The following is a 20208-nucleotide window of genomic DNA, read 5'->3' as shown; positions in this document are numbered from 1 at the left end:
GCATCTCACTTCCATCTGTGTCCTACAACATGCATCTATACGCTTAGAAATTATACTGAAATTAAAAAAAGCTTAAGGATCGATTTGAGCGCGTTTCCCTTTTTGTGCTCAGCGACGGGGAACGAGGAGCAGATGAACAGCTCCCACTGCCTGCCCAGTGAGCTCCTGCTCAGCCTCTTCCACACCAGCCTGGAGAACGAGCTGAGTGACAGAGAGATCCCGTTAGCTGACGGGGACCACGTCGCCTTCATGCAGCACATCTTGGAGCGGGAACGAGACGGCCACGTCGCTCCTTTCTCCCTGCCGGTTATTAAAGGTCTGTACGAGTCTGTGTGTCCAAGTGGACGTGAATCTAGCCAGAGTATCGCTGGAGGTAGATGATCCCATTATAATTGGAAAAGAAAGATAGGAGAATAACAAAATATGAGTTTTTTGTTCTCTATTTTATCAGTTTCTCTGTCGTCTCGCTTTTTTTAGAGGAGTGCGTCAAGCCTCCAGAGAAACAGGACACGATGACGTCATTCTACACGGCCGGCAGCAGCAAAGAGGTGATGGGGTCAACCAGCACTTTACAGGTGATCTCCAACATTTGCACAAAACCAAACCTGTGTCACTTTTAAGTGTTTTTTATTTATGTTGTTTTGATTGTTTCTTGTTTCCAACTGCAGCTAGTGATGATCTGTTCAAACTTTGAAAATGTTTGAATCCTTACAGCCGTTGGTGCCTTTAGGCTTGATTGCCACACACGTCTGTGATACTTGTATAGTTTTCTTTAAGTCTGCTGTTTCTAGATAAACGTACTAAAGTAAATCATGGGATAGGAATGCAAACATTTCTCTGATAAATTGAAATTGTCCTTTTGAGCTCTCTGACTGTTTCTGCAGGTAATGAGGCCACAACTACACTGGAAATCTGCAGTGGGAGCTGCTTCAGGTCCCTCGTTGGTCTTTCCTATATTCGTGACAAATGTCTGTGTTTGGCAGAGTTTCAGCAATGCAGACCTTGTGGATGAAGAGCCCCTGTTGTTGGAGAGCAGCTGCTCTGCGCCACAGTGGAGATGTTATGCCAAGTGCATCAGCTCCCAGCATCTAATCCTCACCTTCCTTCCTGCTACCTTCACAGGTGAGTCTGGAGTTTGTTGGCTCTGGTGCTTCTAGCGCGCTCTCATGATGTTTGTTACGTTGCAGATGTTCTGATGTTGATGGCTTCAGGAGAGAGCGAGCCTCGGAGTAATGTGAGCACACAGGAGGACGACACTTTGACTCCCAGCAACAAATCTCAGGCTGACTCTTTGTCTGGATCCACTGGTGGCTTTGAAGGGTCCGAGTCTGGACTCGGCCTGCGCTCTAGTCGGCGACTGAGCTCCAGCACCGCCAGGTCCCCTGTGCTCTCATCTCCATCTGATGGCCAGACTGGAGCTGCTGACTCCCAGACCCTGGAGCAGAACAGCTGGGACAGCAGAGGCTCAGAGATGGAGAGTTGGATGCCGGGCTCAGGTGAGCCTAAAACCACACGTCTGCAGGATTTTAATTGTTCAAACATTTTGCACAAAGATTTACTTTTTTCTGATGTTTCCAGATGCTGCAGAAAAAGAAGGAGTCCACTTCTCTGAACCACAGAAGTCAGACTTCCATATCAGCCTCAGCAGACAGCTTTCCCAGCAGAGCACTGGTGACAGCAGCCAGCTGAAGTGTCCAGTTTACGTCTACAACTGTTCACTGGAGAATCTGAAAGAGCAGCTGGTTCACCCAAACTCCAGCCGCCAACCCAGGGACGTCTTCTTCAGGTACTGAGGGGAAAACAAGCAAGCATTGAAATACTGAAAGACAAGGAAGGTTTTACAGTTGTGTTGTCAGTTACAATTATAAAATCATAAGAAGGTCTTATATATTATTGTATATATATGGGTCTTTTGGTAACCTTGGCTAACGGTCGTCTCATAATAATGACACCGTTAGTGCCTGGAACACAAAAACCGTCATCAAATACTGAATATGGATCATCTAACCCAGTCTTAGAAGAAGTACTAGACGAAGAGGAGCCGTGTTGTAATTAGGCTTTGTCATGAGTGTGTGACGCACTGAGCCTTGGATTGTTGCAGTGGAGATGTTAACATGTGTCTCTGGTTGTCTTCACGGGTGAGAATAGAGCCCGAGATGCAGAGTCCTGGGAGATGTGTCAGCAGATGAAGTTCAGGTAGCACACTGTCTGTCTGTCTGCTCTCCTTCTGTCTGCTGAGGGGCTGCTCAGCTTTCTCTGGACACTTCTGGCAACTTAGGGATGCGCTTGTAGAGCGGGACAGTGTGGCTTTCCTAAAACTAGGCTGGTAAAAGCATCTCCTCCCCGGGCCTGTCTGTGCTTCCTCCTGTTGCTGCATACATCAGAGAAAACTGCAGACACTCATCAAAGGGTCACATTTCTTCTTCTGTCGCTGTCATGTGCTTATTTGGAGCTCTGACATTGTTGAAGTCTCTTAAAACTGTGGCCTTGCCTTCATGCCTGCTCGCCTGTCCTACTGAATAAGACATAAAATGATGTTTGGTATCATAAATACCAAGACGTGTTTTTTTGAGGTTGTAAATCAAAATTGCCTCAGACAGTCACTTCCTGTGGGATGGGGGAAGGAATGCAGGTTTAAGACACTTCCAGTTTAGACTGATATTTAAACCTGGGATCTACATCCATGTTTTACATACAAGGTTTTTATCCACGAACATGAATTATGAAAGTCTCAGTGGGATGCTGGACTCGCTGTATTTATATGTATTAACACTGATACTATCACAGGCTGCAGTTTTGTCTGCTGCTCTTCAGCTTTGTAATTTGTTTTAGTGGAGAACCAGCCTCACTGCTGATGAGCCAAGGATTACACATGAACTATAGTTTTAATTCAAAGAGATGATGTACACAGATCAAACTTTCCGTTTACATTATTTGTGCTGGTGTGACTGAGTAATGCAATAATTCAGTTTTCTGTGTGACACGACACTCACTGCATGCTTGAAGCTGACAGAAATAGTTTAAAATAGTTGGCAGTGTTTACTGGTGCACCTCAGAAACACTGATGACTTTGTGGATTGTAGTGACATTTGAAGCCAAACTCTGTCAGGTCGGCAGTGTATTTGTCAGGGATGAGTATTTATACCTGTTATTCTATATAACAGTGTCACACAGACACTGCACTCTGAACAGTGTAGATCAGCCTATTTAACACCACATGCAGTTTACACGAGACAGTTTTATTTCTTATATGAATGTTATTTATTTTAACTGTCATGTGACACGTCATAATACTAACAACTGTGCTGCATTAAAACAGTCACAGCAGGTGGGATAGCCAATCGTTAAGTGATGACGTCTGAACAAACTGCTCCGTGTTTATTAAGGCTGCTGTGTTTTTAACATGTTTTAATGCTTTGTACCTTGTTCTAATCTCAACAAGCCCATAAAAACAGTCAGTGATCACTGTCGGCCTCTCGGTTTTTATCACCACTGTTCATTTTACAGCTCAGTGTTTAAACCCTTAGGATGTAACTCCAGCCCAGCAGCAGTATATTACTGACTAACCTCGTATTGTGGATGGATTATCTCAGTTGTTCTCCTGACTGAAGTTTGGTCCGTTTACAGCATCCTGCCATGCGATTGCATTTGTCTCTAACCATCAGGAACCTTCATGTTAACGTTTATCGAGTGGAAAAAAGTTAGCTTCATCCTCCAGCTTCACTGTGTTTATGCTAACATAGCTGTGTTGCTAGCGATCACGTAGCACATCGTTATATACCAGGTAGCCCAACTTCAGTAACCCTACAAACGTCACTGCTGTTTAGTTTTCTGTCTTCATTTATGTTGGAAGTGACAGCAGAGCTGTACGTTTGAACCAGAACGTGCCAGATATCATTTAATCTGGAGACTTCCCACGTACCACTAGATGGAGCCAAAGTACCACCAGTGGTACGCGTACCACAGTTTGTGAACCGCTGATGTAGCGGGAATGATGATGCTTAAACTGACACCATGGGGCCATGACATATTTGTAAACATGTAAAGTTATGCTGATGTTTATAAACAGAAGCATACTGGAGTCTGGAGTCTATCCTAATACTTAGAATGGGTTAACTGGGAAACAATAAAAGACTTCCTGTGCTTAACTAACAGGTAACTCTGGGTGTCAATACTGAATCAAGACTGTTGTTTAGATTTTTGTGTCTTATTTTAAGTTTAAACTACAAACCTATAAACACACACAAATAATTTCTACACTTAGGTTAAAAATAGAAATATTGTTAAATGATCAGACTCGTCTGACTTTGTCCTGATAAATCATGTTTGCTCCTCCCCTCATTCAGCGCTTCAGATGCTTGCTGTGGAGGTTCAGCTCTCCCTCACAGGCTTATTGGCTCCTTCGATGATGCTTAATCCCCAGTCCCAGTCACATAAGCACAGAGACCAGTCAACAACCACTGGTTAACATGGAAACATTCAAATTTATTTGCTTTGGGAAATGCATGTCGGTCATTTAGCAGTCGGTCAGAAGGATTTTGGCTTGTGAGGGTTTCATCGACTGGTCTCTCGGCCTTGTGACTGGGCCTGTACTGTGGTGTAGATATGGGTTCATGCTTACATGTAAGTGCTTATGCAAAACTAGGTGCAGTGGAACTGTCTGTATTTTAACCAGCACTGTTTTCTACATGTGTGAAATTGAGGTTTTATGTACTAACGTAATCTATCCTTGTGGGTTCAACTGATCCTTCATCATCCTGTCAGACCCGGGTTCCTCTTCTCAGTGTCTTTTCTGTGCTGTTGTTCCCCAGCAGGTCTCTATCTCAGGATCGCAGCAGTCCGTCTCCTTGGACCGACCTCCTGTCTCAGCCTCACAAACACAAGGAGCTGGCCAACTACTGCAGCATGCTGCAGGAGCATTACTACCAGAGCTACGTCAAAGGTGATCTGTGTCCACCAACACAAATGCTTCAAGCTTAACTGAGTAGTCAAAAAGAAACATCCTCACTCCATCAAAACACACACACAAAAATGAGGATCTAAGGTTAAGTTCATCACAGCAGTGCAACACGTCACAGTCGTCCATGATTTCACAGGTGTTAAAATACAGTGACTGAAACTCGTCTGAGCGTCGTTTGGTCACGCGTCCATGTTCTTGTCAGGTGTATACCGCAGCCTGCAGCAGTCCTACAACATCAGCTCCCAGGACGTCCTGATGGCGATGGACTACTGTGAAGAATCGCTGCAGGAGATCGACATCACCTCCTTCCTGCAGACGCTATGTGGGCACATCAGGGTCTTCAGGGAACACGGCAAGACTCCAGGATGGGGAGGAGGGCCTCTGAAAGCTTCAAGGAGCCCTGCCACGTTCATCATTGGTGAAGCTGGGGGGAAGCACCTCGATGACAAAGTGGCCTCTTCATGCAGGTGAAGCCAATCATCAGAATCAGACACATGCCAGTTTTTGAGAAATAACTTGCTTCTATTTAACAAAGTTAAGTTACAGCTTATCACCTTCTTATATTTTGGTTTACATAAAACATCTCAGCATAGGGAGTAACCCACGTTTCTGCCCATCTCTGTGGATCTGTTTATCTGGGGCTAGTGGCATGCAAACCATCAGGATATAGTTTAGTCATTTGGTAATGATCTAAACTGTCCAGCAGATGGTGCTGTCTGAGCTGGTGAATTCACATCCACAGAGGCCTACGTCAGGTTTTTCTTCACATGTGCTGATGTTGGTGTGACTCAAACATACTTTGATTCGTTTGTTATATTAATGAACTTTATTTATTCTCCACTTTTCTGTAAAAAGAGGGTTTAGTTATATTATAAACAAATCTGTGTTTTTTGTAGTCACACTTCTAAGCACCCGTCTTCTCACTGTGCTTTACATTGTCAGGGAAAGACTTAGTAAACTGCAGTAAAAACTATAACATTGGAGAGAAAACCTCCAGACCAGCCCCTGTAAGCAAGCGAGCGTGGGGAAGAAGAGCTCCAGTTTACCAGGATGAGATCTCTGACAGGAGCCTTGGGTGGGTGGGGGGGGGGGGGTCGGGGGGGGCCTTTTGCCACCATTTGATTGAAGAGTGAGAAGAACAAAAACAGCACAAAACTATGATACAACTAAGCAAAGTTTTAGTGTCATTTAGCTTCATGAAAATGTTTGTAATGTAAGAAGTAGAGATGGTGTCTGTTTCCTAAATGCAGTCTGCCACCGGTGGGCCTGTGCTCCCACAGTGGGGTGCTCCCACAGGGGGGTGCTCTGTTGGAATAATGTGGCGCTCTGAGACCTCCAGGATGTCAGAGCTGTTTGAGAAGTGATAAATGCATGTTTCACTTTCACCAGTCATCATTCAAATAAAGCAACAAACCACCACACGATGTTTCTAATTGTCCTTTAACACGTTCCAGTTCATAAGTTTGCTGTCAGTGTGTTGGCTTTTTTCCTTCCATAGCACTTTTCTAACGACTGTTTTAAGGTCAGTGTGCAATAAGATTCATGTTAACTGACATGATATTTCTGGCTGCAGTATTGAAGTGGAGGACACCAGTGAGGCTGAATCCAGAGGAGCTCCCGATTCCTCTGCTGCTACATCTCCACCGATCAAGGAAGAGCCCAAGAAAGGAACGATACCAGAATTCCCTCTGACGCTGCTGCAGACACAACCCACGTGTGACGTGTATCCAGATCTGCACAAAATAATACAGGTAGTGTCTGAAGGGGAATCCCGTACTCTTCAGTTCCTTAAAGCTGATTCTTGGACCAGAAAGCTAACGGCTTTAAATAATTATCATTTCAATTTTAAACTGTTGTCAGGATAAATTCATGGAGATCCTTTCTCAGTATTTCAAAAGTGTTCCCTCCAATCCACACTACTTCTACTACTCTCCACCTTCATCCAAGAAAGAGGTGAGTTTGCTATAAATTTGCTACAATATCATACGTCACATAGCAGGTTAGATGTTATAACGAGGGATGGATATCATCAAGGATTTGCACAAATCAGATGTGGGGGGGAAACTAAAAACTGTTTATTTCAGAGAAGCAAACCGAAGAGAGAGATGAGTGATATCTGAGCATGAACCTTGCTGCTCTGATTTTCCTTCACAGGAGTCGGAGGACGGCGAGATGAAAAGACGGCCGAGTGAAGAGCTGCTGTCAGAAGCTGAGCCCGCCACTGAAGACGGTAAAGGCCGTTCTGAAACGCTTGCCTTTAGTTTGGGTTTGTTGTTAGTCTCCCGTCAGCACTGTGGTCACACATTCACAGTTGTTCAGTGTTCAGCAGTAACAAATATTAAAAGTTGAGGACCTTTCATGTTTCGTCCTTCATTAAGCAGAAGTTGTTATACTTCTAATCTTCCCTGAAGCTTCTGTGCAGGAGTATCGCAGCTTTTTTGTGTTTGTTGTTTCTTTTCTTCCTCCTGTAGCTGTTGATAACTTGCCCCCTGTAGCCAAAAGGCTGATAGTGGAATCATCGAAATTACTGTGAAAACGTGACTCAACAAAAGGGCTGTTGTTGTTGGAGGAGGCTACAAAAGATAAAAGGTGTGATTGATAGAAAGGGAAAATAAAACGAGTGAATTTTCAGCAGTCGTTCCATCCTGTGCTCTGAGCCCTAAATGCTACATTCAGATATTTCTCTCCAGTCAATAACTAACAGCACCTGCCTGCTCATGAGCGTTACACAACTGGCTGTTTTATAATGGAAAGCAATCGTTATGGTGACTTCAGTGTCTGGGAGAAAGGTGTAGAAGGTGTTGCTTCTTTAACTCAAAGCAGGGTGAAGATGAGGAAGACTCTGAGGCCGAGCCCAGTTAAACTGATCATTTCAGTACGGCTCATTTCACATTTAATATCCAGGAGTTTTGTGTTTAGTGCTTCATCAGTTAGTTTTTAATCAGCCTTATACGTCGTTATTTCAGCGACTTCTGTTTCATGTTTTAGAAACGCGAGACACATCGCCTCCTTTTGAGGTGTCCCGGATTCAATAAATGTGGAGCAATGAAACAAACGGCAGAGGCCCAGAAGAGTGCAGTCAAACACACACAGGAGAAGAAGGCTGCAGCATCACATCAGCACACGTCTCCTGCTAAGAATACACTTGAAAATGCTTTTATAACATCAGGGTTAACGCCCCTTCTCACGTCGATTACAGATCAAATACGTCGATTACAGATCAAATGCGTCGATTACAGATCAAATGCGTCGATTACAGATCAAATGCGTCGATTACAGATCAAATGCGTCGATCACAGATCAAATGCGTCGATCACAGATCAAATGCGTCGATCACAGATCAAATGCGTCGATCACAGATCAAATGCGTCGATCACAGATCAAATGCGTCGATCACAGATCAAATGCGTCGATTACAGATCAAATGCGTCGATTACAGATCAAATGCGTCGATCACAGATCAAATGCGTCGATCACAGATCAAATGCGTCGATCACAGATCAAATGCGTCGATCACAGATCAAATGCGTCGATCACAGATCAAATGCGTCGATTACAGTAAATGGTACATCTTAGATGGCTAAAAACAGACACAGAAGTTCCTCTTTCTATAACACCTTCCATACATGGCAATAAATTTCAAGCCCAGACGGTCCCTGAGGTCCTTTTCTTGACTTGTCTTCTGTCATCTGTTACCAAGCAAACTGAAATGCAGTTAGAAGCTAAATGAATTTCGGGCCTTTGGCCTGGCAGGCTTCTGGATTATGTGTTTGTAAGCGTGTACACAATCCTTCTGTGCTCCAAGTCACCTACACTATAGATTGTGAGGACATAGCGCTTCACAAAGCTTAAAACCTTCTTTAATAGACTGAGCATCAACTCTGAATGAGCACAAACATGCAATGTGTATAAAATAATTATAGCTGCACCTGTAATAAAAAGGTTAACATGGTGGCAATAACTTTAATAAACATCTCTAATGCAACATCAGTGCTGTAGGATATATTACTAATACAATGTTAATAATGCAGGTTGTATTGTAGCAGTAAAATGATTTCTGTACAGGTGTCTGATACTCGTCTATGTATTCATATACAGTTATATGCCTTTACTGTTAGACACTGACACAAACACATAAGTTATTATAACTCGGTGAGTAACCTTCAGGAATCCCAGACGTTCATGTGGAGTCCTTTATTTCCTGGAACGCCCAATGCAGTCCTGCATTATCGAGAGAACAACGTCGAGACAGGGGTCGCTTTTCCCGTAGTTGGCATGTAGCCCACATATGCACAACAATGCATAACAGGCAGGATCCACCTGGTCCCTGTGGCTCATTAAAAAGTCTGAAAGTAAAATAAATCTTTCCTAAAACCTTATTTAACCAAAGACGTGAAACAACAAAAAGAGTTTGCAGAGATTTTATGATTCTTAGGACTACTTTAAAGTTGTCTTGCTACACTTGCAGAAAATGTGCCGTCTTCCTGCATAATGACGGAGAGTGACACAGATCTGGTGGTGGAGTATGAGGAGCACCCAGGCAACAGCTCCCAGGGAGAGGGTGAGGACCAGTCCCTGTCTGACTCCAACACCGTGAACCAGGACCAGGACTCGTTCAGCATCCTGGAGGGAGAGTCCCTGCTGGAGAACGAGGCCCCACAGCTGGACATGCCACCACTGTTTGTTCATATTACCTGCTCTGTCAACATGAAGAGCTGCCATGGCTCCGTGCCCATACAGACGCTGCCCACGTGCCTGGGTGAGTACAGCTGACTGCTTTCCACCTAAGTGGCTTCTTTCTGTGCAAGGAAGCACATCTAAAGCTGTGTTACTGTTTTGCTTCTATAAATCACCACTTTGGACAAAGAGCTGCTTCTTCACACTGTTAATTTTGTTCCCGAGCTTACTTCACAGTTGTGTTTGCAGGCGAGGTCATTTCCTGCCTGGAGAACGCTGAGGCGGTGCAGTCTGTAGATCTGAACGAACTCTCAGTCACGCTGGATATTTTTGTTCTGACGCTGCCTCTGGAGATCGAAGCCATGGCGGACTTCCATCATAACAGGTCGTGTGCAAAATCCACTTTTTTTTTATCTCATTTTTACATCCTGATCGATTGCAGTAAAGATCCTTTGTAGGAGCGTTGGTAGGATTTTAATGAAATCACACTTTGACCTTTTTAAAAGCGGTGACATGGAGCAGAAATAAAGACAGAAACTGGTGACGTTGCTTATCCTGCAGTGAATTTCTCAAATGGCCTTTAAAGAGTTATTGATGCCTCTTTGGGCAGCACTTTACTCACTTTCCTGGATTTGACCACAAAAAGCAAACAGAATGAAAGGAAACTGGTGAAAAATGAACCAAAAACAGACCCTTTCAGAGAACAAAGTATCTTTCTGCACTGCTCTCTGAATTAAAGTGGCTCCAGCACAGATGAACCAGGAACACCTTTGAAAGAGAAACACGACAAACTGGACCACAGTTTGTCAACGTTTATGTTACCCAGTCCTAGTGCTCGTTAGCTCTGCAACAAGACTGGTGACCCGTCCAAGGTGTACACCATCTCTCAACCTGTGACAGCTGGAATAGTCTGCAGCCAGATGAAGAGATGAATAAATGTCGGACAGATGAAACTAAATGAGAGCATTTTAGCAAGTCACAAGCTTTGAAAGTAAAAAACAGCTCTGTGAGATAGAGGCGGAGCTTCATTTTAAGACACACCCCACTCAGGACCCTGGACCTCTATCTGCCTGTATATAATCATCCATAATGCACATCTAAGAAAACACTGCAGCATGAGTCTGGATCTCACTGAACAGTTATAGAAAAGGCTGAACTGACAGTTGGAAGAGAGACTCCAACAAGTCTTAGAAAAGCAAAGCAGCAGTTGTGTCTGTGTCTGTATTTCACTGATGACTACACCAGCAGATCTGAAATATCACTCCATTCATTTTACTACAAGTAAACACGTGCTGTTTCCTTTTATTTATTTCATTTTTTCAAGTCACAACTGTTACTCTGAATTAATTGATTATTTTATCCACAGAAAATATCTTATTTTAGTCATTTTTCATTCAAAGACTGCTAATTTCCTGCTACCAAGTTATTATTGTTTCTATCATCGTGTAAACCTAAAAACCAATTTGACAAAAATAATCAATTGTAATTTTTGTCTTCATGTTCAGTAGTTATTGCTTATTTTAGATTAAATTGACGGGATTGGAAGTGATGATTAGCAGCAGCACCAGAGTGAAGCTGTTGGCAGGAGACCCATACAACATGCACGCACTGCGTCTTTGAGTCAGTCTGAGTGTGGACTCCACGATGTTCACGTCAGCTGTCTCTGTGTGTAGGTACACCTCAGAGAGCAGCATGAATCGTTCACCAGGGCAGCCCTCCTCCTATCGCTCTGATGAGGAGCTGATGGCCGTGCTGGACAGTCTGAGGGGAGGAAGTGTCAACGGCATCTCTGGTGACCCCTTATCCAAACTCCCACTTCCTCACAAGTTGGCAATCCTGGCCACAATGGACGAGGTGAGTCCTCACACACGTGACAGGTGGGCAGCTTTCCCACATTACTGAAGCGTGCAGCGTTCGTACACTTCACAAGAGCACTTCTAACAGTCTTTGTGTCTTTGTGAAAAATTCACTGAACAGAGATCTGTGCTTCCTGCTGTTACTGTGCACACACACACACACACACACACACACACACACACACACACACACACACACACACACACTAGCAGTGCTGCTCTTATCCTGGTTTCTCTCGGTGTGATTCAGATCCGCTGGCTGCTGGAGGATGAGATCGTCTCTGCTCTGCGTCACTCTCGGGTCATCGGCCCGGCCACGCTGCAGAAAGTGGCGGAGCACGTTTTGCGCTCCAGCGGTCGACCGCACTGTCACTGTGAGGAAGTCCCGCTTCAGTTTGTCTTTGGGCCTGAACAGTCCCTGGAAAAATTCAAAGAGGCAAGAAGAACAAACAGGATTTAAACTTGAGACAAAACAAAGTTTCTCCAGGAATGTTCTACAAAAACATGTCTGCACATATTTGTATGAGAACATGATAGGAGTTAATTAATGAATCTTTAATTTGCATATGTGCCTACAGGCTGATTCACAGGCATGCACAGAGGTTTATTTCTGTATAGATGGACGTATGAATATAAAGTACAACGTTTGTTTATCTTGCAGGAGTTTCGTAGGATGTCTTTCTCTGGCTATGTGTTAAATGGAGAACAGGCCGGCTTCTACTACATGTCTCTGAGCAGACTGCACCCACAGAGGATCCGAGAGACCGAGAGGCTGTCTGAGAGCACAGCATCCCCCCCACAACACCCTGCTGCCGCCACCATATCCTGCAGTGCTGCAGCTCAGGCGGAGACCACGACGCTCGAGAGTGAAGCAGAAGCTCAGGCCGACAGTGAGGTTAGATACATCAGTGACTGTGATGTGCCGAGGAGGGAAAAATACATCATATCAGCCTTTATCTGTCCAGCTGTGCATTCAGCTTGTTTTTATAAGCTGCTTGACATCAGCATAAATCCATGATCAGAAATAAATCAGGTTAAATTTTAAGACGTGTAGTTGGTAGAGTTTATCTGCAGGAGTTTATCACACAGAATGACTCTAATTTTTACTTGAACTCTGTGCAGAGTGAGGACAAGAAGCCAGCCAGTGTTGCTGCTGATGCTGTCAGTGACACGACTCCGGACGCTGGTGAAGCAGTTACAGCCTTGAAGCCTGAAGCAGATGACTCTGTTAGCATGGTTGGGGACAGAGGTCAGCCCAGTACCCCCCAGCTGCAGGCAGAGAGCTGCACAGAGGCCAGCTCACCCCCAAAGACACCATCGAGTGTCAGCCTGGCTGAGTCCGTGCAGTCGGCCTCTCACAGTGAGTTTCACATTCATACCTGTTTAGGTTTGCTTGTTTCACTGCTTTGTTGCGTATCATCATCATGTCCAGTGATGATAAAATACCTTACATTTGTACTTTATTCATTCCAAAAAGATAAATATAATGCATAATAAATCTTAATAAATACAAGTATTAAAAAAATAAAGTCCATGTAAAAGTAAAATGTGAAGAAATTGTAACAGTAACCGATTCTTTCAGCGTGGTGCACCGTTCGGGTTTCAGCTCTGTAGTTTAATCTGCGTAGAACAGAGACACGCTCCTCTATCACTTCTTGTTTTCTTTCCTCAGGTGGCGGCAAACTCAGGCCGAGTCGAGTCCAGAGTGTCGTCTCCAGCCAAGGCAGCCTGGACTCAGACATGCAGGGTAAGTGCTGCACAAAGCTGAGTGAGAGGCTCCCTGTGGGGGAGAGTCTGAAATCAGACAGGTTCAAAGTGTAATGTCTGCTTTACAGAGTCTTAATTCTTAGGTTATAGACAATTCATGTCAATGCGTCTTCAGAAGAATGGTGGAAAGATGTTAAATACAGACGTAATGCTGTATTCACAGGTTATGATGGTGGCAGCAGCGACTCTGAGTGTGAGAGCCCCACCCTGGATGAACAGGAGTGCCAGGCCCGGCTTATGCCAGACTTCTGGCTCATTGTTAAGATCCACCAGGACAGAGTGACGGTCTACTCCCACTCCAGGTCAGAGTCATTTAGTGATTCCCATTTTTCATTCATTTAGTAACAAGTGACCTAAAAACAACTATACAGGTTTTAATTGAAACAACTGTAACAAGTTTTCAAAGAAGCCCCTGTTTAAGGATCCGTTTTTATTTTTATAGACATGAAAAATCAGAACCGTTTAAAGCAGGGGTGTCCAACTCCAGGCCTCGAGGGCCGGTGTCCTGCAGGTTTTAGATCTCACCCTGGGTCAGCACACCTGAATCACATGATGAGTTCATTACCAGGTCTCTGGAGAACTTCACGACATGCTGAGGAAGTAATTTAGCCGTTTAAATCAGCTGTGTTGGATCAAGGACACATCTAAAACCTGCAGGACGCCGGCCCTCTGACTTGCAGAGAGGTAGACGTTGATAAGTCAGATTGCATTTCTCTTTTTTCACATTTGTGCACTCAGATATTAAATGCATTATTCATTTGCAACACAATTTTCACTACACAAGTTACTCATTTTTCTTTTTTAGTGGTAATAGTTTTTTGACCTGGCTGCTCAAAGATTTGCTTTAAACCTCTCTGAGAAGCGGAGATATTAAACTCATGTAATATTTTTCATGTATGGTTTATAAACATGAGCTCTGTGAACTTTCTGTGACTTATCTTCCAGACTAAGTCCAGACTGGTAACCAGTTATTCTTAATTGAAACACTTACTACATACCTTATTATTGCATGTTGTTACTGTAACTTCTAGTATGTGCTTCGTGACCATGAAAGGATTTGATCCATGAAACATCACAGTGCTAATAAATTTACTTCCAGTTATTTGAAGTTCTTATTATTTAACAGTACAGTCTGTTTGTAGGTCATGTTGTCAGGTATTTCTGGATGGCTCCCAGTTATCAGCTCTGTAGCTCTTGTAACCCTTGTGGCTCTTCCGGTTTCTGTCATATCAAAAAAACTGAGTTTGGATCAGAAGTTAGTGATGGCGGTCTCGGTCGATGCATGTACGCTTGGAAAAACCCGGAAAATGTTCCAACGGTCGACTGATATATACTACGGTGTCAAACTCACCATTAATGGGAGGTCGCCAGATGTTATCTTTATGAGGGAAAGACTATCAAATACAAATGTTGTTTTCCTTTGACTCTTTCTTATTTTTCATTTTTCTTTTAGTCAAAAGTTTTTCCTTTCTGACACTAGAAGCACTAAAAACAAGTCTGAACTTACTTTCATAACTTTGATCACGGCTGTTCGTCCTTTGGCTGTGTTGTGTCGTTACAGATGCTTCAGTGAGGGAAAAGAGGTCGGCACCGAGGAGCTGGAGAAGAAGGAGGAAGAGCAGGAGTTGCCTGAATGCTTACAGCTGCATCAAATGGTGGTCAGGAAGATCGGAGAAATGTGCAGAGTTGTGAATCAGGTAGTTACTGCAGCACCCGAAGCTGCGTCTCTTTCATTGTTTCAGAAACACAAACGATGGAAGCAATGCTGTTGTTTCACAGACATAATAACCCAGTTTGTCTTGCAAAGATTCTTTTATCAGTATCTGTTCTGTCCATGTCCACAAACTGTCAATACCTGCTAATTATTTGTGCAGCCTGAAGCGTGTCCTGTGCTCGGACGATTGTTTTGATTGATTGAGATACCAAACTCAGTTAAATGTACTTCCCCACAGCTGGTGTGCTTTGGGTGAGAGCGGGCGTTGCACACTGGGTCCAAATGTTTTTTCTGTGTTTGTTTTTCTACAATCTATAAACTCGTCAAAGTTTATATTAACCTCCTAAGACCCGAACTCTTCCACAGCAGCATTTTTAATTTCTCTTTCATATTTGGGCTGATTAGGACCTGATGAATGTAAAAACAAAGAATTACCAGATTTTTTTTTTCAACCTTATTTTTGTTTTTAAGAAAAATCAGAGCCACATCTGAGGATATTCGTTTCAAATTTTGATAGAACAGTAGCAGCATAATGTCCTCGTAAGTGGATATCAGGCCCATGTAGAGCAAAATTGAGTATTTTAGTCTAAATAACCCAAAATGTGATGTTCACATGTGTGGACGGCAGGTCCTAGGAGGTTAATTGCTGTATCATTTTCAGACATTTAAGAGGATAGAAACTTGCATTTTCAGTCTAGTACTCTGTGTTTTTGTAGCGTATGCTGCTCCAGGACCTGCACGACAGCCATCTGTGTAACAAGCTGCTGGTGGCTGAGAGTGAGGAAGACATCTGGAAGAGTGAGCCTCACTGCAGGCAGAGGCTCAACACCGCTGATGGTGAGTGAGAACAAGCTGCAGGTAGTTTTACAGTGTTTTATATCAACGCTGGGATTCCTCACAAAGGGTTTTAGAGCCTATAAGACATTTGCAGTCTTCTGTCATGTTGCACTATAATGTCGCCTCTTTGCAGTTAGTCCTCTGCAAATAAAGTTGTAAATATTGGTATTTCTCTAACCACAGATTACAGCACAGAGGAGAGCTACCAGGCCAGAGATTATCTGGCTGCTACCATGCAGTTTATCCCAGGGCACTTTGCCTGCGATGTGGTTTGGCGCACAATCATCCACATTCACCCCCGCCTCAAGATGGGACCCAACATGGGAGTGGCCAGAGGTGAGAGGAACGTCCCGGTGCTCGGCTTTAAACGCATGCAGTCATTTCAGTTCAGTGTATTATAAATCTCTTCTTACTTACTCCGAGGAATCGCTGTGTAGGATTTAAATGGCTCCGAAGCAAAAACAGGATTCATAATTCTGTTATTAAATGTGCACCCGTAGCTATGAATCCATGCATTTTAATTAGCTTTAACTGGGAACACGTGGCCTCTTTTTCATGGCTAACTGCCATATTTTCACTCAGGTTATGATCCAAGTTTTTCAATTCCAGTATGATACTGAGGCCTGGACTAATCTTTGATACAGAGAGCTGAAGTTAGAAATAAGTGCCTGTGACTGAGCAGTGACTCGAGTCACAGCAGCGACTGCTGTAACGTCCTGTTGGACGCTGGTTGTTGCAGTGGGCTGCAGTTGGGACTGTGGTTGTTCTTTCTCTGTTTTAATCCAGCAAAGATGATGTTCCTAAATCAGTGGATTTGTTCTGTAAACGTGGATGTTTCTGTCTTCCTGTCGCAGCGATCCAGGCCCTGCGCTCTGTGTTGAATGCGTTCTGCGTGGTCAACAGGAAGAACATGTTTGTCTACCAGGAGCGTTCCACTAAATCGGTCTTCTACCTCAGGTTTGACTCTCTGTTACTTCTTTTCTTCTCCAGTGGCTCCAGTTTTGTCCCCAAAGTATTTTTCAGCATTTCGCCCCCTGATACTCAAAGAAAGTTCCCGGTATAAACTTCCCAGTATAAACATCCCAGTATAAGTTTCCAGTATAAACTTTCCTCTATATTGCGAGAGCTTTGTGAAGATTGTTGTGACACGGCTCTCCTTGACTTTTTTCCATCTTGTTTGCTGGAAGCAAAAATCCACCCACAGATGTTCTTACAACAACAGTGTGGTGGAGGAGAAATCCGACTTCCTGGTAATTGAACTGCTGTCAAACAGGACATCGCAAGGAAACAATTTTGTGATGTTTGTGCCAGATGGAGGAGCTTCCAAATCGCAGTTTTCACTCTGAGATTGGAGCCAGCGTTTCCTCTCATGCTTGCTGACGCAGTTCCCCGTTGACTTCACAGTGAAACACAGTCAGTCAGTTAACCTACTGTGTTGTGTTTAACTAAAGATTTGCTGGAGTTAAACACAACACTTTGTGTGCGTGTTTGTTTGATTCATAAGGTGGAGTCCACGGCATTAAAATGTGGGTTTTTGATGTATTTGGAAAAGAAAATATTTTATTTGCATAAGAACCGTCGTCAAATGTTATAAATCGGGCCTGACAGGGCAGGCATGCAGTCATTGTTCTTTACAAACCAGCAGTGTGTCATCCCAACAGTAGCATTTAATCTTTTCTATTTAGTTTCTTTGTTTATTTAAGTCGCACATCCTCAGCAATCGCTCTCCTTAGAACGGACCTGCGACAGACGGTCTTTGAGTTGAAGGGTTTGTCACTGGAAAAATAGCTGAGACAGTCACAGTGATTCCATTTCAGTTATTATTCAGGACGTCTCTGGATGTGGTGCAGAGGGAAAGCACGAAGCATGTGCTGCTGCACACAGGTGATCAGCTGATGATCGTATCAGCTGTTTCATTGTGTGTTGTTCTGCAGGAAAAGTGCTAAAATTCCTTGTTTGAGAATAAAACGGGAAACAAACAACAGGATACAGAGTTTCATGTAAATCAGTCTGTGTGTCAATGTGTGTATTTATATATATTACTGAGGTGATGTAGTGACGATAAAAACAGCGGCGATACGTATGTAATGTTACACCTCAGCAGCATCTTTGCTCCGACATGAATTTGTGATGAGGATTCAAGCGTACGTATTGATTGGAGCGTGAGTAATTAGAGCAGGTTATCTACACTTAAAGTGGCAGCACATCGACGTTTCTCTGCACAGGCAAAGCAGAAAGTAAGTATTGTAATTTACCTCTAATGTGTTTCAGATATCCAGCATTTCTTTAACATCACTGAGAGTGATTTTCAGATAGAATAGACTGAGAAGCAGCAACAAATTGTGTGACATTTGTCGTAATGGTGCGGGCAGAGATGGTTCTCTCTTCTTAAATACATGATTATTACCAGCTCATCCAGAAAAACATCAACTTACAGAAGCACCTCCTCGTGCTCTTTCCAGACTCTGTGAAACGTCACTAACAGGGAAGTACTCCGACATGGACGGGAACCTCCACGTGCCTCGCTGCATCGGGCTCGCCAGGAGTCAAGAGCCTTCGATGTCCGAGGACTCTGTAGTAAGTGACCAAGTCTGTTCACCGCTGACTGCAACCAATAACAGATCATTTCACTGTGAGATGTGGGACCTTAAGATGTGGGGACTGTGTGATGATGTAAGCCAGGACAGGCAAAGTTAAATGCAGGTTCCACACAAACGTCTACATTCTGAAACATTTAGAGTTTTTGTGTATATAAAACTCAAAGATGATGATATGGTTTTTGTTCAGAGTCTTAGTCTGTTCGAGAGGTGCAGGCATGGGTGGAGAGTGGGCAGACAGGTAAGTATCAAGAGAGGCAAGGATCCAGAAATGAGGCTGACAGTTTGCTGGCGGGCACACGGGGGGAAATTTAATGCACAAGGAAAATCTCCGATAATTAACTGGGAGCATAATTTGAGCCTAAATTGCTTTGACGACTGTAACGTTTTGGCAGAGTGGGTGGATGAGCTGGTCCTTAAATACTGCAGGGTGATGAGGTGGTAAAGCACAGGTGTGCCAAACCTGCCCACAGGCATGAACCTGAGCTGCAGAAGGAGAGAGGTAGAGTATGTGCCAGGCAGGCGCTGAAGGCTGGGACGGATCAAGAACGTTTGAGTAATTTCTGTAATTGTGAGACACCTGCTGCTGCCTATCTTGGCCAGGTCTCCCTTGAAAAAGAGGTTTTTAATCTCAATGGGATCTTCCTGGTTAAATAAAGGTTAATAAATAAGAAATAAATAAATCAAACGTATGAGACTGTTCAGCTTGATTTTCTGAGAATCCCATTTTTCACAGTTTATCTGTAGCACTATTCCTTTAATCTTGTCAACGTGTCATTTTATGATGTGTTTCTGTTGGTTGGTGGACTTATGTTATAACAGCAATTATGCCATTAAGATGATCTCGCTGGAATTTGTTCTCTCTGAGGGCCACAGGCTTAGTTTCCCAGACATGGATTAAGCCTACTGTCAGACTAAAATCTACTCTCAGACTACATTCTACTCTTAGACTAAGATCTACTCTCAGACTAAGATCTTAGTCTGAGAGTAGATTTTAGTCTGAGAGTAGATTTTAGTCTAAGATCTACTCTCAGACTAAGATCTACTCTCAGACTAAGATCTTAGACTAAAATCTACTCTCAGACTAAAATCTACTCTCAGACTAAGATCTTAGACTAAAATCTACTCTCAGACTAAGATCTACTCTCAGACTAAGATCTACTCTCAGACTAAGATCTACTCTCAGACTAAAATCTACTCTCAGACTAAAATCTACTCTTAGACTAAAATCTTAGACTAAAATCTACTCTCAGACTAAAATCTACTCTCAGACTAAGATCTTAGACTAAGATCTACTCTCAGACTAAGATCTACTCTCAGACTAAGATCTTAGACTAAAATCTACTCTCAGACTAAAATCTACTCTCAGACTAAGATCTTAGACTAAAATCTACTCTCAGACTAAAATCTACTCTCAGACTAAGATCTTAGACTAAAATCTACTCTCAGACTAAGATCTACTCTCAGACTAAAATCTACTCTCAGACTAAGATCTTAGACTAAAATCTACTCTCAGACTAAAATCTACTCTCAGACTAAGATCTTAGACTAAAATCTACTCTCAGACTAAAATCTACTCTCAGACTAAAATCTACTCTTAGACTAAGATCGTAGACTAAAATCTACTCTCAGACTAAAATCTACTCTCAGACTAAGATCTTAGACTAAGATCTACTGTCAGACTAAAATCTACTCTCAGACTAAGGTCGTAGACTAAAATCTACTCTCAGACTAAAATCTACTCTCAGACTAAGATCTTAGACTAAGATCTACTCTCAGACTAAAATCTACTCTCAGACT

The 20208-nt window shown here is 43.2% G+C and overlaps 1 protein-coding gene across 13 annotated transcripts in view; it reads left to right on the top strand.

Moving 5' to 3' along the window:
- Positions 1 to 20208, top strand: part of szt2 (SZT2 subunit of KICSTOR complex) — a 102283-nt gene that overhangs the window by 13539 nt on the left and 68536 nt on the right. For 8 of the 13 annotated variants that reach the window (XM_084953682.1, XM_084953678.1, XM_084953681.1 and 5 more), the window contains 24 exons: positions 113 to 316; positions 478 to 575; positions 984 to 1122; positions 1188 to 1496; positions 1579 to 1786; positions 2149 to 2196; positions 4812 to 4942; positions 5163 to 5427; positions 6534 to 6711; positions 6821 to 6913; positions 7115 to 7190; positions 9429 to 9719; positions 9887 to 10022; positions 11311 to 11491; positions 11744 to 11929; positions 12155 to 12388; positions 12616 to 12853; positions 13166 to 13240; positions 13424 to 13562; positions 14822 to 14957; positions 15691 to 15811; positions 15995 to 16147; positions 16666 to 16768; positions 18274 to 18388. In XM_084953682.1, coding sequence (XP_084809808.1) covers positions 113 to 316; positions 478 to 575; positions 984 to 1122; positions 1188 to 1496; positions 1579 to 1786; positions 2149 to 2196; positions 4812 to 4942; positions 5163 to 5427; positions 6534 to 6711; positions 6821 to 6913; positions 7115 to 7190; positions 9429 to 9719; positions 9887 to 10022; positions 11311 to 11491; positions 11744 to 11929; positions 12155 to 12388; positions 12616 to 12853; positions 13166 to 13240; positions 13424 to 13562; positions 14822 to 14957; positions 15691 to 15811; positions 15995 to 16147; positions 16666 to 16768; positions 18274 to 18388 — 3857 coding nt within the window. The remainder of the gene's footprint in view (positions 1 to 112; positions 317 to 477; positions 576 to 983; positions 1123 to 1187; positions 1497 to 1578; positions 1787 to 2148; positions 2197 to 4811; positions 4943 to 5162; positions 5428 to 6533; positions 6712 to 6820; positions 6914 to 7114; positions 7191 to 9428; positions 9720 to 9886; positions 10023 to 11310; positions 11492 to 11743; positions 11930 to 12154; positions 12389 to 12615; positions 12854 to 13165; positions 13241 to 13423; positions 13563 to 14821; positions 14958 to 15690; positions 15812 to 15994; positions 16148 to 16665; positions 16769 to 18273; positions 18389 to 20208) is intronic. The other 5 variants (XM_084953683.1, XM_084953677.1, XM_084953688.1 and 2 more) reach the window with 3 other exon arrangements.

The sequence above is a fragment of the Perissodus microlepis genome, chromosome 15 (assembly GCF_051167445.1).
Source record: "Perissodus microlepis isolate ML-2025 ecotype Zambia chromosome 15, ASM5116744v1, whole genome shotgun sequence".
NCBI lineage: Eukaryota > Metazoa > Chordata > Actinopteri > Cichliformes > Cichlidae > Perissodus > Perissodus microlepis.
This window is presented reverse-complemented; position numbering and strand designations above follow the sequence as displayed.